Consider the following 25,651-nt stretch of genomic DNA (forward strand, 5'->3'; position numbering starts at 1 on the left):
ATCCATCCATCCATCCATCCATCCATCCATCCATCCATCCATCCATCCATCCATCCATCCATCCATCCATCCATCCATCCATCCATCCATCCATCCATCCTCCACCACCACGTCCTGTTGTGGGCGGGGCTCCGTACAAGCTCTTCTGATTGGCTGAGAGTCTCTGCTCTCTGCACAGGGCCTGCCGCTGCCTCTCAGATGCACAATTCACTTTTGCTCCACATTTCTTGGTGTATATGGTGCAAAAGTGAGAGCGCGCCGAGCTTGTTATTTGAAGGCGGAAAAACTGCGCATGAGACTCGTAGCAGCAGATTCAAGCAGTTGTAGTGATTGGACTTGTGATTGTGTTAGAAAAATATTTTTAAAAAAAGTAATGCATTTGTGACCAAATATTCTACAATTGTTCAACTCTCATTGCATGGATTCACATGTTAATTTGCAGATGTGAAAAATTTGTCTGTGACTTCACATTTTCGATACGGGCGTGTGACTTTGTTTTGCACCATATGCACTGCAACAACTGTAGCAAAAATGTGAGCGTATCTTCATGTGTGATTCGTAGAATAGGATTTGCGCACCTGTAGTGAAGAATGTGTGAAGGTGTAATTGTTGTGTTGTGTGCTACAAGTTTACAACTCCTAAAAGATTTTTCTCTGTGACTTCAAATGTATTGATACACGTGTGGATATGCTCTACAGATGCAAATTTAACTCTCACACGTGTTCAGTTGTTTTGCACCAATAATATCACCATAGACAGCAATTTGATGACCAGTTTTAAGGCCTAGCAAGTAAATACATCGTTAAAATGTAACTACAGTGTGTAGCCAGAAGAATTAGATACTGCTCCTTTAAGGCGGTACGCACTCTCTTACTCACTCGCTGATGAGTGGGCAGTCTGTAGATTAAGCGCGAGCTGTGTACATCATATGTATGTGATTATATTTCTGTTGTTCTTTGCCCTGTTTATTTTCTGTTCAGTAACGCAGATGTTAGTTGATTGTTTGCGTGGTATCGACGCTGATTTTATTATCCTTGTGAAATATCAGATACGTGAGTTCTGCTTATATTTGTCTACAACCATTCAGACAAGCTATCTGTGTAAAGCGTTACAAGATGTTGCACTAATATACTTAATATACTTTTTGTGCGCAAAAAAACAAAAATAATGACTTTATTCAACAATATCTTCTAGCCTGTGTCAAACTCTTACGCTGATGAGGTAGCGCAAACAGCGACGCGCTTCCTAGTTCTACGGCAGAACGAATCGTGCACATGCGTCATGGTGCATGCGTGAACCGCGTCGGCCAATGTTAAGACGCCGTTCTAGAAATGCTGTGCTTTTACACTGCGTCAACAGTGTTAAGAGTCTCCTCCCTTTATAATCACTAAGGTTGTCTTTTGTCAGTCTCTAAAGTGCTGAAATTAATGGATATAATGAAAGGATTGGAGAGTGTGTGGCTCATCTTCGGAACACAAATGTAGATATTTTTGTTGAATTCCGATGGTTCAGAAAGGCCTCCAGTGTCCACAATGTGATTTCCTCTCTCAAAACCCATAAAAGGCACTAAAGATACCGTTTCAAAGTCCATCTCACTACAGTAGTTCTGCAATAATTTTAAAAAGTGGGAAGAACTAGTTTTTGTGCGCAAATTAAAAACTAAATAACTATGTAGTGATGGGCGATTTTAAAAACACATCTTCCTGAAGCCTCGGAGCTTTATGAATTAGCGTATTGATTTATGATTCGGAGTCTTTTTATGATTCTTGAAAGAGGAAATGACATTGTGGCCAATGAAGGCCTTTCTTAGCCATTTCTGAGGCAACCTTTTTTTTTTTTACTGACTGGTACTGGTTGTACCGATATGTTTGACAACCCTACTAGCTGCAGTACTGCTGTTTTTATTTGGTCGACAGCTCGACACTTAACTTAAAGGTTGTTTTAACATTTTTTTCCTGGAGATTATTCCCTATTAATTATAAAACCAAGTTGGCATGAGAACAAAAATACCATTCTAATACATGTTAATAGAGCATGAAAACTTATACCTTTTTCTATTATACATGTTTGTGTCTAAAAGCATCAGTCGTGTAAATAGTTTAACATTGAGACAGCCTGAATTACTTTTCTTTCTGGGTGAAGTCACCTGAATATACATGCGTAGCATTTTATTGCTGTTAATTTTTGAAATAATGAGTCCAGTAATGTACACCTGCTCTCTTGAACTGAGTGTTCTCCTATTAGATTTTTAACAGGAAATTAGGTCAAATCTAGTGAATTATGGTGAATCATTAAATTACTTTGCGATCCATCTGGCTGTGTTTGAACACAAGAACATGTCCTTAGGCTGCATGATCACACATGGTCGTGGATGGTGACCAAAGATCTGGAGTATATTTGATCACAGAGGGGGTCTGGTCAACGACTGATGTTTCTCATCTAAAAGAAGCTTTTATTTGCACAACAATGCAATTCAGGGGTCTGGGACAGAATCGCTTTGTTATACGCTGTGGAACGAGAAGTAATGTCAGGCTGTAGGAAATGGGATTAGGAGTGCGACCTGCCGGAGTCAAGTTACACGGCTACACACTTCCACATTCCCGTTCTCTGCTAATGTACTCTGCTGGATAAAATTGCATTCTTGGAATTCCTGTGGATGAAGATTTGCTGAAGTGTATTACCCTCTACTCCGTGCAGAGGGCAGGAGTCCAGATCCACTGATCACTGAGAGTGTATACTAATAGATTTAATGTTTGAGTTAAAGAGAGGGCTTGTTTAGGGGAAAGACCTATTCAGCATCACTCTTAAAGGGACATTTCTCCCAAAAATAACTTGTTACCGTTTACTCACCATTCCTGTATGATATTCTTTCCTCTGCGGAACACAAAAGGAGAAATGCTGAAGACTGTGCCGCTTGCTCTTTGCTTGCTATGGTGTCAATCATCACAATTTCATAAGAGAGTCTCACTCCTGTATTTAAATGCGCTTGACTCTCCTTAAAGGGTTAGTTCACCCAAAAATGAAATTTATGTAATTAACAACTCACTTTAATGTCGTTCCACATCCGTAAGATCTCCGTTCATCTTCGGAAGTTTAAGATATTTTATATAAGTCAGAGAGCTTTTCGGTTCCTTCATGAAAGTGTATGCACAATACTGTCCATGTCCAGAAAGGTAATAAAAACATCATCAAAGTAGTCCATATGTGCATCAATTGGTTAATTAGAATTTCTTGAAGCATTGAAAATACATTTTGGTCCAAAAATAACAAAAACTACGACTTTATTCAGCATTGTCTTCTCTTTTGTGTTTGTTTTCAATCCTCAAATAAAGATTCTAACAGTTATGAATCAGCGTATTGATTCATAAAATATCTTAAACTGTGTTCTTAAGATTAATAGAGGTCTAACGGGTGTGGAATGACATTAGGGTCATTAATGACATAAATTTAATTTCTGGGTGAACACCCTTTAAGCTCTCTAGTGTGTACGTGGCCAATGAAGGTTGTTATGTAATGTTAATGCCAGTGAAATTTCACATTTCAGTTCAAATATTGACTAACATGAGTGTTTTTGATGATCAGTCAGATGTCAGTTCCTCCTGCTTTTGTACTCTCCATAACCACAAAGTCAAATGTCTGCCCAGCTGATACCATCTCTCCCTCCGTTGGCAGAACTTCCCTTTAATCCCTTGTTCTTTTTTCCCTTTGGTTTTCATTAGAACTCATACGCAAGCGCGCACACACACTCGCGTTGCACTTTGACCTCTGCTTTAAGGAATGATAGGCATCCGCTGGCGTCTACGTTGATCTGCTTTGCAAGCTCGTTTATGAAGTGGAGGGAGAGAAAGTGGTGTGAGAGAGGGAGAGGGGGTGGAGAGAGTTGCAGAAGGAGGGCTGGAGGACACTGGAAGAAAGGAAGGGTAGTTGGCATGAGGTCCACTCAAAGAAAAGAGAGGAGCTTGGAAATATTGCGAGTTGGAAAGTGGAAGGAAACATGAGAACGGCTTTAGGTAACAGGAAAGGAGTCCTTTGAAACCGAAAGGGAAAGCAGAAGACTTTGGGTATCCTGAATTGCTGCTGTTCATTGGGTTGCACCTGGGCAGGAGCTGCAAACAGAGGCCCTTATAGGGGGCTGGAGTATGGGACAGACGTTCCCTCTAGAGACTGCACCTCAAAACTCTTGCGCACACTTGGGTGAGTCAAGAAAACACTTCAGACAAGAAGGTAGTTACAAAAGGTAGCCAATTGGATCATGCTGCCTTCTAAGAGAACTTATTTTTTAGCCTAAATAGAAGGTGGCATCACATTTAGGCAGTCCTTTTTGAAGAATGCAATCGCAGAATGCACTGCGACAAGTGCAGTTAAAAAAAAAAAAAAAAAAAAAACGGCAAGATGGCATTGGAGTTGAAGCAACAAGAAATTATAAATCCCTATCATTCAATTTTGAAATGTATTGATTTAAATATATATTTTATATAAATGCATTTGTATATTTTAGAGTATTTAATATAAAATATCATTATATAATATCTTTTATTTTAATATTCTACCCAGTTTAGTTTGGTAACTAAATTGGTAGTTTGTGCTACTTATCCACCTTAGCCAATGTGGAAGTGAATTATTTCTTGTGAATGTGCAAGACTTTGAATTAATTAGCTGGTTTAGGAAAATAGCTAAAAGAAAAACAAAGTGCAGTAAACTGTAAACCTATTATTATTGTGATTACAAATATAAACTCAATATCTGTTTGTAATTTCAAGCAGCAGAACTTATTTGTACAGCTAAAATAACCAGAAGTGACTGAGACCAGAAGGATTGCACATTCAAATTCAAAATGGCTGTACCTTAAAATAAGGTATTTATTAGAATATCTCACTCTTAACTTAACATTCTAATGGCAAAATTGAAACTTTTGAGGTTACAAAACAGTTGAGACTGTCTTAGAAAGCAGCTGCCAATGCTGGCAGGAAGCATTGAGGCAGCTCACTAGGTTTTAGAAGCATTAAGCTCAGCAAGCATTACCTTGGCTTGACTTCAGCACAGCAGGAACTGGTTATGACTCAGCAGTAGGGACGATACGGTTACCAGTTTGAAATAAACCACGGTAAAATTCCCAAACATTAGTATTATGGTTTCATTTTTAAATGATCGTTTAAAAATCTATAAACTCTAACCAACAATAAAGTCACCATGAAATCAAAATTCTTATTTTCTTATATAGAATATTGCAGTATTTATTATAGAAAAGTATCAATGCAATTCTCGCTCTTACAGTGGTATCTCTTATTTTCTGATGACGTGTTTTTCTGTACTATGGCGAGACGACCTGTCACTCAATTGAGATCACAGCGATAGCAAACCACAACGATCCAATCAATTCCTGTTGGACAAAAACAGGTCCCGCCTTACATTTAGTCTTGTTTAAGAAGCCATTTCACACGAATATAGGCCTACATCACAATAGGGAAGATGATCACAACTTCTGTGACTTACTAACAATTAGCAAAAATCTCACATTGTTTATTTTTGGAGAAAAGCCTGAAGTCTGAATCACGATGATCTTTGTACTGTCTGTCTGTGAGAGACCACCGATAGTGATGACAAACAAGGAGACAAAGCACAGCTGACATTTGGTTACTGCACAGAGGAAGCAATCAAGTCTTTAATGTTCCTCAACCTAACAGTACGGCTAGGGTTCATGTCATAATACAGGCTTCCTTGTTGTTTTGACGGAATCCGCTCACTGTTGCCTCTGCCGGCACTGTATTTGTTTCCAGTGGTTTCTCCTTGCAGCAAAATGTCAATTCGCTGGAAGCGATTGAAACGTTTTATCCCTACAACATAGTGTACAATTGGAGCTTAAACTCAGACAAAAATAGTTCCAAATAGGGATGGGTCACAATGTTAAGTATTTTATCTAGGTGTGTGTGTGTGTGTGTGTGTGTGCGTGCGTGTGTGCGTGTGTGTGTGCGCGTGTGTGTGTGCGTGTGTGTGTGTGTGTGTGTGTAGTTTTTACTTATATATTTCAATTACAATATTATTTTTATGTTTATACTTCATTTATATTATATATTATATTATAAAGTTTTATGTGTTTATAAAAATATAAATAAGTGATCACATTAATAATATAATATTGGAATATATTTATTTTATAAATTAATACATTGTATTTTACTGTATTGGTTTTGAATTGGCAAGTTGTTAGACACTTTGTAAAAACTTTTCGAAAATGTAGGATATTTTCTATTCATGCCCACACCTATAGCCATGCATATTCAGTCAGTCGTCTTTGGCCACAATCTCGTGGTACATTGAGAATCTCGCCCCAAGTGTTACGTTTTAATATGCCGTTTCCAGTTAAAAAATATTTTTCAAACTCATCTTGACACCCCTGCATTCTGTTCCTTTGTTTTTGAACTTGTTTCTGAAGGCAATAATGCATCTTATGTAAAAGCCCCCTAAGAAATGCATCTGATTTTCTAACAGCCAAATAGCCCAGAGACAAAAAAATGTTAAATATATTTTCTAATATGCTTTGATCATTTTAAGCACAGCTTTGTGAACTATACATTAAAGATGTCTGACAAGTAAGGCTGTCTGGAATGAGAGCCTGTAGTTAATTGTGCATATACAGCAATGCATAAGGGGGTGGTGTGTAGCGGAAGGACAGTGATTGACTCTTCATGGTTTCTCCCTGCAGAGACAGACTGTTACATAATGAAACAAGCTGCTCCAGGCTGAATGCCGGCCTTATTTCCGACAACACAACTGCCTACACACACCTCCTCTCATTTGCTTAGCATATATACCTCAAGTCTCTGGCTCTGGAGTTGCATGTACGCATCCAAATGCACTTGTTGACTAGTCGGTGGATCGCCTGAATGACATGTCAACTAATCGGTCTCAAGGACCTGTTTCTGGTACAGCTCCCTCGATCGGATGTGTTTTATTTGAGGCAGTTCACATTAGATGGTGGGCTACAGAATGTAGGGGACTTTTTGAATTTGTATCTTGTTATAAATACAACTTTTGCGGGTGGACACTTAAAAAAACTAAACAGTTGGGTTCTGTTTTACTGTATGTGATGTGTGGCGGGGTTGTATAAAATATATTTGAGTTCTTGCTGTTCTGCTTAAGTGCTTGATTGTTTCGGTCTGGTTAGGTAATAGCTGAGAGGTCCTTCAAATCACTTGGCCAGTAGCGTGTAAGCCAAGCTCATTATGGTGGAATAAGCAGTCAGTGCCACATCCTTTGAGTAACAGTTAAACATCTGACATTTTTAGATTCTTTTTGGGGAAAATTTGAGTTTAAGCTTTATTTGGTGTGTTCTAGGGCTAGTTATTGGCAGTTACGTCATGATGCATAGCACAATTTTTAGTTTGGCACAAAACGTTTTTAGGTTTAGCACAAGATTTTAGTATGTCTATATTTCATGTTGTCGTGCGTTTTTATTTTTGGTTCAGTTTTTTTATTTGTATTTTTGATGAAATATTAGAGATTTTTAATAGAAATGGACCTGTAGGACTGAAGGAAATTATAGAAATTATCTAAAAAAATGCACTACCATTTAAATGTTTGGGGTCAAAAAGATTGGAAAAAAAAATATTTAAGAAATCAACTTTTAATCAGTAATGATGCACTAAATTGATGAGTGACTGTAAAATGTTTACAATTTTTTTTAAACTTGTGTACTTTCTGTTCATGACAGAATCCTTAAAACAGGTAACTGGTTTCCACAAAAATATTAGGCAGCCAAACGGTTTTCAACATTGGTGCTAAATAAAAATTATTCTTATCATCAAATTAACATGTTACAATGATTTTTAAAGGATCATGTGACACTAAAGTCTAGAGTAATAATGCTAAAAATTCACCTTTGCCATCACAGGAATAAATTACATTTAAAATAGAAAACAGCTCTTTTAAATTGTACTGATATTTTTTTTCCCTGTATATTTGATCAAAAAATGTCAAATGGCTTACCAAACCCAGACTTTTGAAAGATATGGAGGACTAAATTACTCAAAATGAAATGATTAAATAAATAATTAATTCAATAAAACAACAATTAAATGTACCAGTTTATTCTGAAATAATTTATTAATAATTAATTTATTAATTTAATAATTAAATCATTTAATAATTATACTCAAGCTAATGCTCTGATTAGCTTGAAGTTGAAGAGTCGACAGACATAACAGATTGATCTTTGTGTGGTTTGGTGACATCACAGAAATCTCAAAGGGTGCTTCTCATTTCCTGAAAATGTATTTTGACTCTATTGAATTTTCTAAAAACCTGAAAACGATGAGAACTGTGGCTGTGTTTAAGACAGTGCGTTTTTATCTGGATCCATTCCTACCGCCATATTAATTTCCAATCAATTCCCCTATTTCCCCTTGCCACTTGCCAGACCCAGACAGAAAAAAGTAATCAATCTGAAAGGATTATCCAATCAGCACCAAGCACCGCCCACTGCCCGTTGATTGGCATTTGTGAAATGTCCTCTATCATTATGAAAAAAATATTTGGGTAAATCGTGCTTTGGAAATGCATGATTCGTTAAATAGGTGTTGGTCGTAAATGCAGCATATTATCATGAAAAACAGCTTTTTGAAAATGCACTTTTAATAATTAGAACATTGATTTTTAAACATAACAATAGTGTGTTGGAAGAGGTAATTGTGAAATATATTAAAAAATACATGTTGTGTTTTCATGTAATTTTACAAAATAAATAATACATTTATTTATTTAATTATTTCATTAATATTAAATTATTCCATTAATTCATTCATTCATTCATTTTAAGTAATTTGGTCCTCCATAGAAAGACAAAAAAAATGTTTGATACAAGTACCGATGCAATAGTGTAAGAAACAGTTGTGCTCTATTCATATATAATTGTTTTGGCAGATAAAATAAATAAAATGCTCATCAGCACTTAACTGCACATCAGTTACTACATGTCTTGTTTGTTTTATCTGCCGTTTTCCTGTTTCACACTGTGGTGGACCGTGGGAGGGGGTCGTTTTTGGTTCTCTTCACCTCTTACATCCAACCCCCCCACCCCCATGATTCAGGATCAGGGTGGAGTGCCGTTTCCTCCCTCTGTTTCCCAGGCCTCGCCCCCCTCTGTTTTCCAAGGCAATCTGAATCTCTCCCAGCCATTAATGCACGGATCGCTCTTTAAACAACACCTCACTCAAATCTTTTGCGTATCAATTCCGGATCTGTTTCCTACTGGTTCACTTATCGTGCCGCTATTAGTGATGTCTGATCCATTAAGGGCTAATTTCTTCACTAAAGCTGCTCATGCTCAAATTTAATGCAGCTGAATGATATCTGCGTAACACATTGCTCTGTTTTCTTACCGAGCGTCAGTGGATGTGCGTCATTCACTGATTGTCTTTCCAAAGGCCAGCTGTGCTTTTAGGATATGATCATGGATATCTGGATATGCTGGTGTTTATGAACTCTTCTGGATGGTGTTCCCCGTTTGTTAGACATTAGGAGTCGATATTCTAACTTTTACACTCCTCATGTACTCAAGATTCTGGGAGTCCTCACACTGGTTTAGTTGTGAGACTGCCTGCCTGTTCCTCGGCGTCCTCCATCTGAACTGTCGGATATATGGTTGTGTTCAGTCACATTCTGCCCTAGGACTGTAACTTTTTCATTACTACTACATTTTCACTCTCCTTCATTTGGAGACCCCAAACAGGAAAGGAAGTGGACGCTTGTATGGCTTGCTGCTTTCAAACAAGTTGCCATGGCAGCTGGAGTCCAGGTAGACTGATGCATTCACACAATAAAATTTAGTAATTGGGAACTTATTCGTGTTTTAATAATTAAGGAGCAATTTGGACATGTTTTCCAAGCCTAATGATTCTTTATGTTGTCTGTTTTAGCTTTTTTGCTCTGATTTAAGTTTTCCACCATGTTGATTTGTGTATTGCAGGTTTTGGTTACCTAGATTTATACTTTCCTAACAGCATAGGTTTTTTTTCACTAGGTTTTTTTATACACATACTACTTTTGTGACAAGTATTAGATAGGGCTGTACCAAAAACTATTGTTCTTTAAAAAATCAAAATACTAAATTCAACATTCTGAAGATTAGGAATGGATCGCGATGGTTGATGCCGTCTGTGAACAAACACCTGAAACGCATGCCAGTGCCACCTTGAGTTCTTTTTCACACTTGAACAGACTTAAAAGAGTATCCTTTTAAGCGCAGTCAGATGAGTTAAAAAAATGTTAAATTAACATAAAAGAGAACAAGAAGAAATTAATACATATTCAGTGTATCATTTATTCAGTGAAGACTGTGAAGTGTTTGATTATTAACTTGTTGTATATTTACCTGAAAATCTTAAAGCACTGTTTACAAGGGTACATTAGCCAAAAAAACAAAAATAACTTTTTTGTGCATTTTAGCGGGGCAGGTAAAATCTGAACGGGATACACTGGTTCGGGCAAAAATTTAGAGCCCGGAGCCCTCACCCAGACAGCATGCCAAATACGCATACTCTTTACTCTATTTAATTGATGTAAGTGTGAACTCGTGAATCTCCTGATCAAAACTTATGTGAAAAAGAAGCAGAAACAAGTGACGAAGCAGACAGTGGCTCTGTTCTTTCTTTTGATATATTGAAAGATGCCATTAAACAATACCGTCTTTGTTACCGTTTTGTTAAAACATTTATTAGAGTCAATGTGAAAGTATTTATATTTTTATAATTGGGATTAATCGGGATCTTACATTTTGCCTACGTATTATTTTCTTTAAAAAAGCGTTTTTTAAAATGTATTTATTTTTTTAACAATGAATTTGAATGGATACTGAAATTAAAATAGCCTACAGGGTTCCAACAGATCTGGAACACCTGAAAATATCAGGGAATTTCAAAAGTGTAATTTTTCATGCCTGCAAAAGAACAAATTGTAAAAAATAAAAATAAAAAAAAAATTATTTTAAGTTAATTAAACTTTCTTTAGTAAATAATTTACTCTAAAAATAACTATTTCTCTCCCTCTAACTCTCTTTCTATTTTAATATGTTTGAAAATGTAATTTATTCCTTTGATAGCAAAGCTACATTTTCAGCAGTCATTACTCCAGTCTTCAGTGTCTAACATTTTGATTTGGTTAAAATTTTCATGGAAACCAAATAGAAAGTTAAAATGAACAGCATTTATTTTTAATATTTTTGGAACAATGTAAAAGTCTTTACTGTCACTTTAGATCAATTTAATGCATCCCTATTCTGAATAAACATATTAATAAAAAAATCTTACCCCAAACCTTCGAAAAGAAATGTATGATAAAACTTCATTTTTTCAAACAGAGGTTGTGTTTAATAACTATCATAACTAAGCAGACACTGTTATAGGCAATTATCTATAAATGGAGAAAATATTGGCCTTGTAACTTACTGTACTTATGGATTGTAAAGCTTCATCTGTGTACAAAAGTGAGTACAGTGAGGCCCACCCCCATCAACTGAAGAGTTCAAAGCCACGTTCAGCACCCACTTGAATGGGCCAAAGATGTGAGATTGTGAGTCTCTTGGCTGTGCTGGACCTGTGAGTGTGTAACATGAAGAAAGAGTGGCCTCTGGCCACCTCACCATGCTGAGATGTGATTTGAGATTCGCAATGGGTTCAGCTTGTCTTCACATGAGAGCCGCCAGAAAACACTCTGCGTTGGGGTCTAAAACAATAATGACTCTTAGGAGGCTCAGCAGTTTAGTATGTTTTGTTATTGAGGTTGGAGAAGGGTTGTGGTGTCAAGTATTTCATGCACGAGGACGTCTCTGGATCCAGTGCACGAGACGCAGCTGCATATATGGGACAGTATGTTTGTCATGTTTCGTATGATGGCACAATATTATAATTCACCATGATGGGGCATGCTATATATAATAAGCTTATGTAAGCACTCTGCCCAGCACAAACCACAAAGTTTGAGTTACATAAACCATCTGACCAAAGAAACCATATACCCTGTGTTTGACAGGTCAGTCAAGGCATTAATTCTCTGTCTCTTCTCCAGATGATGAAGGTGACCACCAGCACAGCACCATGGGGAGCGAAGGGGGCGTGGCAGGGGACGGCACCCCTCCTCCCAAGCGCAAGGGCAAGTTCTCTACCCTGGGTAAGATCTTCAAACCCTGGAAGTGGAGAAAGAAGAAAAGCAGCGAGAAGTTTAAGGAAACTTCAGAAGGTCCTTTGTTCTTTTCTCTTCATGTTTGTGTTGGAAAATTATTTTCTTTTCCTTGACTTTTTTTTTTTTTTTTTAAATCACATCCTACTGTTTGTTAATGTTTTCTTTCGTTTGCTGATATGAGTGTTGTTTTCTCAGATGTACTGAACAATAACTAGATGATTTAAAAATCCCTTTGCACGGTGATTTCGTAACTTGTTTCACTTGAGGACTACCTGACATCAAATGTTGACCAAACACTGTACTAAACATGTTTAACATACAATAAATGTCCAGTAATTCAAATGATAATACTCTGTATTTAGATGATAAATGCATTCAGTGTTTGGATTCAAGCTAATCTGTGGTTCAAACTAACTAATCTGTGGTTCAAAACCATATTATATAAATTGTATACAACTGTGTGCAAATGTGAGTTTAGCTTTTATATATAGTGTTTTGTTCCCCCCACAGTTTTGGAAAGAAAGATGTCGATGAGGAGGCCAAGACAGGAACTGATCGAGCAGGGAGTGCTAAAGGAGCTTTCTGACAATGGTAGGAAAAAAAGTGTGTGTCTGTCTGTCTGTCTGTGTGTGTGCCGACTTAACAATATTTTATATCCTGAAGTGCGCTGACCTGGCAAAACTGGGGATTTCCCCATGTTTAAAAACGGAATAAAAAGTAAACAAAGTTGTTTTGGTTTCAATAGTAAAAAAAAATGCAGAAAGTTTACTGTTAAGGTTAGGTTACAGGATTTATAACCGTAAATAAAACAATGGAAGTTTATGCAATGTCCCATTTAGAGTCCTAGTGTGTGTACTCAAGAAAATGGGTGTTTCTTCAACTATTGGCAAATGTAGGTAAAAATGTTTTATTTAAATTTAATAGACACTTTTTGTAGATTACATTTTTTCCCACGCCCAGGATCCATTATAAATCAGCATCATAATCAGTTGTCATGTCATTTTCACCAAAACCAACAATTTTATATTACATTTTAACCAACAGTAAGTAGGCTATTGAAATAATGTAACATGTGAAGAGTGAAAGTGTATGGACTGTTGGACTGTTTACTATGTCATCATGTAATGCTTAGGTTATGTGGATTATGTCATCCATGCAATTTTTAGGCTATTGGGACGTGCTATATGTAAGTTATGCAATCTGTAGGTTAATGGGGGGCTGTGCATTATGCAATTGTATAATATGTATATTATCAAGGTTGTGGATGTGCAATATAGGAGTTGTAATTAATAAGGTTTTTTAGTTTTTTGGGGTAAAATTGCCAATGGAAGTTGTTAATGTGCCTATTGTATATGTACCTGTCGGATGTAAATTAGTATATTTTTTTATGAGAGGATGTTTTTTGTCCTGCGGAACGGAGTCCAAAAAATTTTTCCCTTCGGGGACAATAAAGTATATCTTAAAATATCAATTTTGTCCATAATATTATATCTTATATAATAATGTCTGTCACTTTCAGTTAAGATGTAATTTTTGGCCAAACCATGCAATTGCATATTACATTAAATATTTTTTTTAAATACTATTTACTTTTGATTCATAAAATGCTGACAATAAAATTAGTCTTTTAGAGTGCTTTCACACTAGCACTTTTTGTGCGCACCCAGGTTCGACTGACGTCAGAGTTTGGTTCGTTTGGATGATGTGAACGCTGTCTTCCGAACTCGGGTGTGCACCCGAGGAACCATACCTGAGTCCGATTTTGAAGGTGGTCTGGGGTTCAGTTTATGTGAACTGCGGTACGGTTTGCTTCTGATGTGAACGCAGTCGTACTAAATCGCGAAAGGGAACCGCTATTAATGACTGATTTTGGGGGCAGGGGGAGGGGGGAGCAATCAAACTTGGGTTTGGTCCAGGCAATCGAACCAATTGTGAAAGCAAAGAGTTGGCTGTTTTATTCCACAAAAAAAAAAAAAATTCCATCGCAGAATGTTATCAAATCATAATCTGAAAAAGAAGGAAAAGACATTGGTTGATTCAGGTAAAAAGGACTAAAATTGCATGTATATGACTAACTGTTGGACACTGTTATTAGATATTATGGAAACTAGTGATCGTATGATGATAATTTTTTTTAAATCCATAGGTCCAAACACACTCATAGTTGAAAAAACACCCAAATGTATGTGTCAGGCAGGGGGTTTGCGCCTTTAATTTCGTAGTCTTGCTGCGTTTCTTACATTCCTGTCATTGTGGTCTTTGAGGATACTGGACATACCAGCAGAGAATTCAAACTCTGGGCCTCAAAAGGAAAATAAACATTGGGAATGATTTCCCCCTCATTTAAAGATGTGTGGCATCCATTAGTGCTGAATCACATTTCTGTGCCTCAGAGCTATTTTGATGTATGTGATATACATTATTTTGAGTGCACTGTCTCTCTCTCTCTTCACATCAGAGAAAGACAGACAGCTCAGTGAGGTTGTATGTCATCTCACCCCCGCATAATGAGGCAGCAGTCTGGGGAGCTGAGACAAATTCGGCAGTTTTCGAAGCAGATGAAGGGTGGAAATTTCAATTTGATACTTTTTTTTTTACTCTTTATATTTTGGGAAGGAAATGACATGCAGTTTTTCTTAAGACAAGAAAGTGGAGCAAATTGTGCCCTGCAGCAAAAAGCTTTGAAAGTCATGCGCTGTGAACCGGCTGCTTTGGAGGCCTATTTATTTGAGAGCTGCTCGTGTAACCTCTGAGAGAGGTGTGAGGAGACGCAACCTGAGCTCATCGAAGCTACAGGCTTATGTCGCAGCAGTCGCACTTCAGAAGCAAACCTGATGCAAATCTGATTTTCTCAAGGCTGCTTCTCACAGGAAAACAAATATTTCTTCAATGAATACTGTACTTAAAGGAGAAGTGTGTGTCATTTCTGTCAGTGTTTCTGTTGTTCTTTTTTTTTTTTTTTTTTTTTTGCATATACTGTACTGTTAATTGAGCAATAAGGTATGATTAACAAAGCTTGACCTAAAGTGGAATTTGGCTTTTTGTGACTATGAAATATTAAAGGGGTCATATATTGAGAAATAAACTTTTTATTCAGCCTTTGATATATAAAAGTTAATTGTGATAAGAATATCCTGTAAGTTTCAGAGCTGAAAATGTCCTGAAATGAAAACGTTAGTTAAAGGCAGTGGTGGAAAGAGTACGGAAAAATCATACTCAAGTAAATGTACTGTTACTTGTCAAAAATTTTAGTTCAAGTAGAATAAAAGTACCTGTCCTAAATACTACTCAAAGTAGGAGTTAAAAGTACTCAAGAGTAGTGAGTATTATGCTATGAATGTTATTTCACCATACCCTGCTAAATAAAAATATAGTTTACTCTTTTATGGATGATTCTCAGTAAAAAAAAAAAAAACATGAGATCACCAACAAAGATTACCATTATTTACTTATAATAATTTAAATGTTTTACAGGCTGTAGTGTGTTGTTTCACTGATGGAAAATAAACACGCATGCTTATGATATGGATGTTTGAGCATTATTTTAAAATGTATACTATATATATCTGGCATAGACTACAGTATTTAAAATAGTATATATGCATTAGTTATACTCTTAATTTACAGAGCAAACTATAGAAGAAGATTAGTGTGTGTCACACTCACTACAAGCTGTGCAACAGGGGGCATGACAGCACGGGTTTAAAAGCGGTTTACCCCTGAACCGCGGGAATTTCTTGCTTTTCATGTAATATTTGAGAAAGCAACCAATAATCTGGTAACATTTATGAAAACCAATCTGTAGAGGTTTTCTTGCGGTTAATTAAAAAAGGTTGCAAAGCATTGTACATTAATGATTTTATGTATATTAAAAAAGAGTTCTTTGTTTTCAAGACGCATTCATACTGCTTTAATTTTAATGGATGTTTTCTCTGAAAAAAAGAATACACTTAAGAAATCTGAATCGAGTAACTCATTTTCTCACAATTATTTTTGCTTGCAATTAAAAAATAAACCTTATTTAAATATAAATCTGATGTTTTATGAAAGTTCATTGCTTTATACATGGACTACAATTTTAAATCGCAATGTGAGAACACATTACATTAAAATAAGCACTTCAATAGACAAAAAGCAGGTTAATGCGTTTACATATTAAAGGAAATCGATGTAATGGACAAAAATCTAGCAGTGACGATCGGTTAATGCCTTATGCACCTTGAAGCCTGGCAAAAAAATCAAGCTAACCGAATTGTTTCCAGCAGATGGCACCGCAAGCTTGTGCAGCGCTAACTGAACACGGGCCATTTGTGCGTGTCATTTTTAGTAATTGTTTAAGGCAATTTCACGATTTAAGTCAACATATAGCAGCAACAACCCCCTTTCATAAAGCGTGCGTGCCTCTCACTCTAGGCTGGTCGCTATGGTTGATTTGACAGAGTCACACGCGTGATGGAGACACAGGACTGATTATTTGTCTTATCACGTTGACAGGAGATTAAAAAAAACATAATGTAGCGATGGCAGGTTTAGGGAAAATAACGCAGTACATACAAGCACTTAAAATGTACTTAAGTAAAAACTTTTTAAACTACTTAAAAACTACTTAAACTAAAGTTTTTAAACTACTTAAAAAGTACAAATCCTGAGGAACAACTACTCAATTACAGTATCGAGAGTATTTGTAATTCGTTACTTTACACCACTGGTCAAAGGAAAGCTTTTATTGACACCAGGCCCTGCAAACGCTCTCAGAATGTCTCCAAGCTGTGACGTCAGAGTGTGGCAAAATGCCTCTTCAACTGAAGAACAACTCTTGATTCTGTAGCCTTGCCCACCGACTCATGCAAGAAATGTAAGATGAATGATGTAGGCCTTCACAGAGCTAAACGGATTGCGCTATCAAGCAATAAACATGCCTAAGATAGCGCTCTGTGCCTGGATGTGGAAGGACACAGTTCTGCATAAGCTTCCTTTGGATTCTAATATTATGAATGCATGGTTGAAGTTTATTTTTAAAGATGATCCAGTTCATGTGGGGAAGACATTGTGCATTTGTTCCTTCATTTCACCACAGATTTGTTTGTAAACTAGACTGGATTTGCAGACAGGATAAGTTAAGCCGGTGAATCTAAAATAGTGAAATTACATTCCTTTCTTTATGTGTGTTGTTCACTCTCTTGACTTGATATTTGAAGGAAAATACAATCACGGAAGTTTTGATTATGTGTGTGTTTTTGTGACCTATCAGGACACAAATGTGTATTATGACATAGGTATTACAAGAGGAGGGTGACTTATGAGGACATTCCCCATGTCCCCACTTTTCAAAATGCTTATCATACAGGATGAGTTTTTTTGAGTAAGAGAAAAAAAGCAGAATGTATCCTGTGATGGGCAGGTTTAGTGGTAGGGGCAGTGTAGGGGTATAGAAAATGTGTTTTATACAGTATTAAAACCATTACGCCTATAGAATGTCCCCACACTTCACAAAAACAAACGTGTGTGTGAGATGCAAGGTTCGCAGTTATATCCACCGATCGAGTGGGCTAAGTAATGAAAAATTTCATTCCAATTAATTGCAGGTGGATAAGAGATAAATCTTTGTGTTTGTTTGATATTTTGCAGGCTTGATGAGGTATTAAGAAAAGCTGTCAAACATTTTGAACACATTTCAGCCATCTATGCTATCCTGACAAATTTGCATAATCTTCATTCCATTTTACCGCAGAATAAGTCGTATTGTATCCGTTAAGTTTTATTAGGATGCATGCAACACTGCAAATAACATCAGAACAACAAGAAAAAAAATCAAGATCTGTTTTTTGTGTGGTGGCTCATCAAAAGTTGAGGAAGGCCATAGAAATACTGTTTACCTGCCGTTATAATATATTATATAATTTTTTTATTTTTATTTTTTTATAATTATTTAACAGAATCAGGTGAGGCCCATGGCCACAAGACACCCTATGTGAAGAATGGTCACACTCTTCCTGTAGGAGTTGGCGGAGGTCTGGGGCTAGAGCAGATTCACTCGCCATCTGAATCTGAATTCAGAGTCAACCCTGTCTGGCTGCCGCAGCACGATGACCGCAGAGGTCGTGCCCCCTCTGATGGGGATCATCGCGGCGCATTGGGCCCCCGGGCCTCCAATCAGGACGAAGGCAGGAGAAGTGGTTGGTCTGTCGGGACGGAGGACTGGAAATCTAATTTGGCCTGGCAGGGAGATGATATCCGACGAGGAGGAAGACCTCACGCTGAAGTGGACAAAAGGCCTGGGCTAATGAAAGCCCCATCTGAGGAGGGGCGCAGGACTCGCCCCGAATCTGACTGGAAGCCGACGCTTCCCCGTCACTCCTCTGTTGAAGAGGGAAGGGGAAGACGAGGTTTGTAGGATCAGTTCTTTTCATGTGTCTCTAGTTCCCTTTCTATCTTCCTCTCTTTTGTTCTCCACACTTCTGCCATCACTTCCTCACCTTCTGTTGGGCCAAATGGAGTGAGATGAGTGTCCCGTGGGTTCTGCTCCATCTAAGGTTCTTATTTAGGAACTGAACACAGCTAAGCTGAATTCTCCTGTTCTTTCCTAATTAATAAACCAGTCACCTCAATCCTCATCAAAGTGAACATTATAATTTAGTCCCAAACCATTCCTTTGTAGACAGATCTGTCTCTCCACTAGGACTGATGAGACAGTTTTAATTTAGATTATTCAGTCACCATTCAAATGTTGCTCTATGTTTAGGGCAATATAGCTTATAGAAATAATAATATAAATGTTTTTCAGCTTATTGATGATGTTCAGTATGCGTTTCGATATTTATATATTTGTTCTGTAATGTCTTAAATCATGCCTTTTTTATTTGTTTTTATTTTCAATCATCCTTTCAACCAAACCTAAATATCTGAAAATGTTAACTGAATATTGTTTTTCCTTACAGAGTCTGACAGCAATCAATACGTTCCTAACTCAGAAGTACTAAGGGACACACTGCGAGAGCCTCTGCCCCCCAAGCAATCTGTCATGCCCCCAAAGTGGCTTATGACCTCCACCCCGGAACCTGGTGTTGACAGCTTGCCCCGCACCCCTGTCCACAACCCCGCAGCTGGTTTCTCCTCTTCCTCTGCCTCCTCCAACTCCTCCTCCTCCTCAGCTGTCAGCACGGCTGGAAAACCGCTACGAAATGTCTCCTCAGCTGGTGCCAACACACAGGCTTCCAGCGGCGCTCCCCTCACCACCTCCTCAGGACCATCCTCTATGGGCGCTGTCCCAACTCAGCCCATCAAACAGCCCCCCCTCCCTCCACCCAAGCCAATCAACCGCAGCAACAACCCCGGCATGTTGGGTAAGTGTCACAAACATGTCACACGAGATATAACATGACCTCAGTGAAATTACTTGTGACAATTAATTTGCTTCCTCATGCAAGCTCACTGATAAAGTCACACAAGTTGAGTATGGATAATAGGGTCATGTCTCTACAAATGTTAAGAGACTTTAATGTTAATCCCTACCAATATTTTTAGCAGTCACAGTTGTGAATTACTTGACCTTTATAAATTAAATTACCAGTTACTCTGTAAACTGTTTAAAATGTATTCATGGTTGACACATTTACTGTGCTGCAAACCACCACAAATGAAAATAAAATATTTTGACAATACATACAGTATATTAAATTATGTAATACTCACATTTATCCTGTTTATTTATGTATTTATACTAAAGTATTTATATTTTGTATAATATTTTAGTGCATAAAAGATATATTGTAAAAATACTTCTAAACAGGAACAACTGATCAGTGGTAGAAACATTTGTTTTGTTATTTTATATAGTCGAGAGTGCTTTTAATGAGGAAGTGAACAAAATGCTCTGTGAGGGAAGTTGAAACAGCTTATTTCAGTTTAATTTAGATACTGTGTCATTTAGATTTCACAGCTGTTAGATATATTGACAACCCTGAACCACATATGTAGAGACCGACTAGGAAATCTTCATACGTACATATTTCACTATTAGTATTTTGTCTCTGTTTTTATCTGCATAATTTGATAGATTTTAAAATATCCCTACCAATATTCAAAGCAAACCTACTGCATTTGCTAACAGGCATCACACTACAGCATCTCCTATACAGAATGCATTGATGTTCATATGTTTGTGTTGCATTTTAAACTTTTAATACTCCTATTTTTACTTTAATACATTTTATTTAAACGTGTGATCCAAGGGTGCCAAAAAAAGAAACATGATTTGTTGTGTTAGTTAAATTAAATCCACATACATATGTGCTGTCATACATCATAACTCCATGTATTTTTGTACCATGTATTTATTAATTTTCTGCAATACATGTCTACTATTTTCTGCTAGCAGAGCCTGAACCTTAAGCTGATCAACTTGAAAATAGTCTTTGATTGCGAGATACTGAGTTATTACTAAAGACAATGTTTTCATTTATGCTGTAATCTTGGATTTGTCTTTTGTCCCTGATTATTGCAGGAAAACAATAGACATGTTTGTTTCAATTTAATGGGAACTCTTTCTTCTTTAGAAAAATTTGTTCATTGAATGTTTTCTTTGTTAAAGTGCTCTTGGTGACCACATACCATATTTCATCCCACTGATATCAATATCCTATGTTTAATAGAATTTTATTAGCCCTTGATTTAAACTATGAAATATTGGAACCAATGTAATCAATATATTCCGTTTTTATATTCGGGATTATATACATTTAAGCAGTGTATAACACAACAGTCTTGCTGAATCGAATATCAGCATGGCTGTCATTTGTATATTATGTATCATATAAGTTTTGTTTTTTTTTGTACTTTTGTACAAAAATAGTTTAAAAGAAAGCCAAAGCGTCACGTTTTTCATGTTTTTTTTTTTAGTGTCTGAATATCGTGTCTCAAACATTTAATCTCTACACTGCCTCCTGCTGTCCATTTGGAATCGAGTCAATGAGCATGTCAGTCAGTGCCTCTGAAAGGCAGAGCTGTGCATTTCACTTGTGTGTTGTTGTTTTACTTCTTATAAATGTGCTGGGTCACAGTACACTGGGATGGTCCATATCTTGATGTCAAGACACAGACACTAGACAGTAGCTCTGTTGCATTAAAATAATCGTAATTGCACCAAGGTATTTATGACACCATTTGTGTTAGTATTAACTCTAACATTTTAAACTGTGCGGGTTTTATTTTACATTGACTGGTTGCACAGTGCTGTAGCATTTGTCTTGGTGTGAGTGCAGGTGTTAAGCTAGCTCAACCAAAAATGTTGAAGATAGTGGCGCTGGTGATGGATCATCTAGGTGTTCATATCTATGGCTTTAGCTGGTTCTTTATCTCACATATGCAATTAAACTCAATGTGAATTGCCATTTGCAACCCATTTTACTCTTATAATGTGATTGTATTTCTTAGTGAAACAACATATTCAAAAAGGGAAAAAAAATACAAATGAGGATAGCAAGTCTGACTAGCAAGTTTATTGAATGCCTAAAAAATATATCTGTTTGACTATTGGTTATTGTTATCCAATAGCTTGCTCGGCCGAAGTAATGTCACCAGAAATGGAAAGTCGTTTCAGAGGAAGAACATGTCAAATTGTGATTTTGATTTAAAGATATAAAAAATGCATGCATTAGGGAAATAAATGGGGTCAGCTTTGATTTCACATTGACTTTAAAAACCTTCTGTGTGTAGCTTTACTATCGTGCTGTTTACAGTCAATAAAGGAGTAAGTCGCCCCTGCTTTTGTGAAGGTATGTGTTGTTTGACGGCCGGGGACTGTGTGTTTTTGTCCCCCGCCAGCCTCCACCCTGCACGGGGGTGACGGCAGCGATTTCCCCCTCTACTGGTCCTGTTGGAAGCGTGAGGGTGACCGTGACGTCTACCTGTCCCTGCCTGTCTACCTCTGTCGGCGGGCAGGAGGCATGTGCACAGGTAAACGTCGAGGCCAGGCCAGTCGCCAAAGCTGCGTCCTTCATCTGCTGCTGTGTGCGCTAGCCTCATCTTTTTCACCCTCAGCATAGCATGCCTTTAGTGCGCCACCTGAGTGTGAGACTATCGCTTCCCCCTTGCTGCTACTCTTTCTCTCTCACTCGCATTCTCAAGTGCAAAACTGCATGTTTTGGGCATTAAAGCTATCAAAAGCGGGCAGCACGTTGGCACATTATTAACAGGTGTATAAACGGCTAGAAGACCCCCTGTGGAATTGAGCCGATCTTAGCCACCGCTGCTGGAAATGCCCCATCATGCCAGATGCCAGCATATGTTCTGCGTACGCTACTTCAGGCAACAGTTGCTCCACAAGCAGCTGTGAGATTAGAGAACGAGGAGTGAATCCAGTCCACCTCATCATCACATGCTGAAATCCTGTGGGTTGCTTAGCTTTAGGGCTCAAATTCATGCTTTTGATTCATAGAGACAGCCAGGCTAATCCAAAGAATGTTTTAACATGCAGTTTACATTTTTAGCTCACTTTATGCTTCCTTCTCATTAATAATGTTTGGCTGCTGTACTTCATTATACATACACCATGTCTTTGGCAGGTATGTCTAGAGCAAATCATCTACGCAAGTCATGTGACATGGGCTTGTGATTGCATTGATTAGCAGTCACATGGCTTTTCGTCAATGAACTTGCTTGCTTAGAATGTGTTCTGTAAGAATTAGTCGGTTTTCGGGTACGTTACTGGCGGGTCGGGATGGGAGTCCTTTGATTCTATTAATATGAAATGTGAAAACTTTAAAGTCTTTGTTCAACAAAAATGAAATTTCTTTCATTGTTTGCTCACCCTCATCTCATTCAAAAATCTGTATGATTTTATTTCTTCTTTGGAATACAATAATTAATTTGTCCGTACAGAATGTTTTTTTTTTACCATGGAGTTACATTGAGGTTTAAAGCTTCAAAAAAGACACAAAAGCATTTTAAAAGTATCCTAATATGACTTGTGAATTCATACAGTGACAGAATATTTGTTTTAGGTGAACTGTTCCTTTAATTCAGTTGAGTACCGTAATGTTTGAACTTAAAGGGTTAGTTCACCCAAAAAGGAAAATTCTGTCATTAATTACTTACCCTCATGTCGTTCGACACCCGTAGGACCTGCGTTCATCTTCGGAACACAAATTAATATATATTTTGTTGAATTCCGATGGCTCAGAAAGGCCTTCATTGACACCAATATCATTTCCTCTGTCAAGACCCATAAAAGGCACTAAAGACATGAAGGGACGAGAATAGTTTGTGTGCAAAAAAATAAATAACGACTTATATAGTGATGGGCCAAATTCAAAACCATGTTTCGAATGGTTATAAATCGACGTATTGATTCATGATTCGGATCGCATGTCAAACTGCTGAAATCACGTGACATTGGCGATCCGAATCATGAATCAATACGCTGATTCATAACCATTAGAAACATTGTTTTGAATTCGGCCCATCACTATATAAGTCGTTATTTTATTTTTTTTGCGCACAAAAACTATTCTCGTCGCTTCATAAAATTATTGTAGAGCCACTGTAGTGAGATGGACTTTGTAACGACGTCTTTAGTGCCTTTTATGGGTCTTGAAAGAGGAAATGCCATTGGTGTCATGAAGGCCTGTCTGAGCCATCGGATTTCAACAAAAATATCTTCATTTGTGTTCCGAAGATGAAAGGAGGTCTTACCAGTGTCGATATGAGGGTAAGTAATTAATGACAGAATTTACATTTTTTCATTTTAAACCCTTTAATACAGTATGCCTGAAAAACTGTTACTTACGTTTACAATGTTTATTTATGCATAATATTCTACAGCTGAACTCACACAAGGAGGCACCAACCTAGTACCGGTCAAACCCTCGCCCCCCATGCCCCCGAAGAGAACTACGCCTGTCACCAAGCGCAATGCAGAAGACTCCCCTCTGACCATTTCCTCCCTTCCCTCCATTCTGTCCGAAGACATGAGGGCCAACATTCCTGGGGGCTACCACCTGCCCCCACCTCCCCCATCCCCACCTCTCCCCACACACATCCCCCCCTCCCCTCCACGGGCCCACACCCATCACCTACTTCACCAACACTCCTACCCCTACCCCCTGCCCCAGCCACTTCCTGTCCACTTTGACCCTCCCAGCCCGCCAGAGGAACCGCCTGCCCGTCAAGCACCCGTTCCCTTACACATCATGATCCAGAGGGCGCTCAGTAGCCCAGGACCCACCCTCCCACACCCAGATGGCTCCCAGCGTGCCCATTCACTGCTGTTTGAGACACCACCGGAGTACCAGGGCAGCCGCCCACTGCCAGTCACCATCCAACCTCTCAAACTGTAAGTGTGATCTTGGCACTTTCTTTACTTTAAAGTAGAGCCGTCAAATCAAAAATGAAATAATAAATAAAAATAGTTAGTAACAGTTTCTGTTAATGCAATGCACATTTTTTGTAAATGCATATTATAGATCTTATTGTGAAAAATAAGTGTGTGCGTGGGTGGGTGTTTGTATACCAAGTGCCAAGTAAAACATTCTGAAACATGCAACAAAGATGTTAATAATCAAGGAACATGTACTTGGCGCAAACACATTCACCCGTTTAGCCTTGGTCCTCATTTGGAAGAGGCTGGTTCAATCCATCTTGTGTTGTTGCATTTCCTTTTTCTCTACAATAATTTGTATCCTGTCTAGAATGTTCCTGACAGTGAAAAGGTTGCAAATATCGTACATTAATATGCATATGGATCCAAAATGTAAAGGATTTTTTTTTAATCAGGGATGAGGATGACTACTCGGATGAAGAGGAAGATGACGATGACGACGATGAGGAGGAACATTCACCTGATCACCTCCCATCGCCTCAGTCCCAGCCAGAACTTGAGCCTCGTAGTCGCAGATGTCTGGTGGGGGAACTAAGCGTCAGCGTCATCCCTGAAGGAAACAACAGCAGCGAAGAAGAGGAAGATGAAGAAGATCAGCAGCAAGAGGAGAGCGATTCAGACGGACCCGTGCTGTACAAGGACGATGAATCGGATGAAGACGAGGATGATGACAGCCCACCAAGTATGTGTATATACAGTATATAGTGTGTGTGTATGTATGTATGTATGTATGTATGTACAGTACTGTGCAAAAGTCTTAGTAATGTTAGTATTTTCACCCCCAAAAAATGTTTTTAAGACAGTTATTTATATATTTTGCAACAGTGTGTCAGTAGGTAATATTAGTTTACTTTTTTTTATTATTATTATTTTGCCATTACCGTATTTTCCGGACTATAAGTCGCACTTTTTTTCATAGTTTGGCTGGTCCTGCGACTTATAGTCAGGTGCGACTTATATATCAAATTTAATTCCTTCTGACTGGCAAGAATAAACATATAGCCGCGAGAGGGCGCTCTATGCCTTCCCTGTAGCCTACCCCAGAAAAAAAAACTGAAAACAGAAAAAAATTCTTAACTGAAATATTAACTTAAAGACAAC

General features: G+C 37.8%; 1 protein-coding gene across 6 annotated transcripts in view; it reads left to right on the plus strand.

Moving 5' to 3' along the window:
* phactr4b (phosphatase and actin regulator 4b) overlaps positions 1-25,651 on the plus strand; it is a 53,372-nt gene that overhangs the window by 19,425 nt on the left and 8,296 nt on the right. For 3 of the 6 annotated variants that reach the window (XM_067448331.1, XM_067448330.1, XM_067448332.1), the window contains exons 4-10: positions 12,061-12,231; positions 12,685-12,765; positions 18,111-18,560; positions 19,113-19,517; positions 21,997-22,128; positions 23,995-24,505; positions 24,946-25,232. In XM_067448331.1, coding sequence (XP_067304432.1) covers positions 12,061-12,231; positions 12,685-12,765; positions 18,111-18,560; positions 19,113-19,517; positions 21,997-22,128; positions 23,995-24,505; positions 24,946-25,232 — 2,037 coding nt within the window. Of the gene's footprint in view, positions 1-3,941; positions 4,195-9,210; positions 9,794-12,060; positions 12,232-12,684; positions 12,766-18,110; positions 18,561-19,112; positions 19,518-21,996; positions 22,129-23,994; positions 24,506-24,945; positions 25,233-25,651 lie in introns of those variants that run through there. The other 3 variants (XM_067448328.1, XM_067448329.1, XM_067448333.1) reach the window with 3 other exon arrangements.

The sequence above is a fragment of the Pseudorasbora parva genome, chromosome 7 (assembly GCF_024679245.1).
Source record: "Pseudorasbora parva isolate DD20220531a chromosome 7, ASM2467924v1, whole genome shotgun sequence".
Lineage (NCBI taxonomy): Eukaryota > Metazoa > Chordata > Actinopteri > Cypriniformes > Gobionidae > Pseudorasbora > Pseudorasbora parva.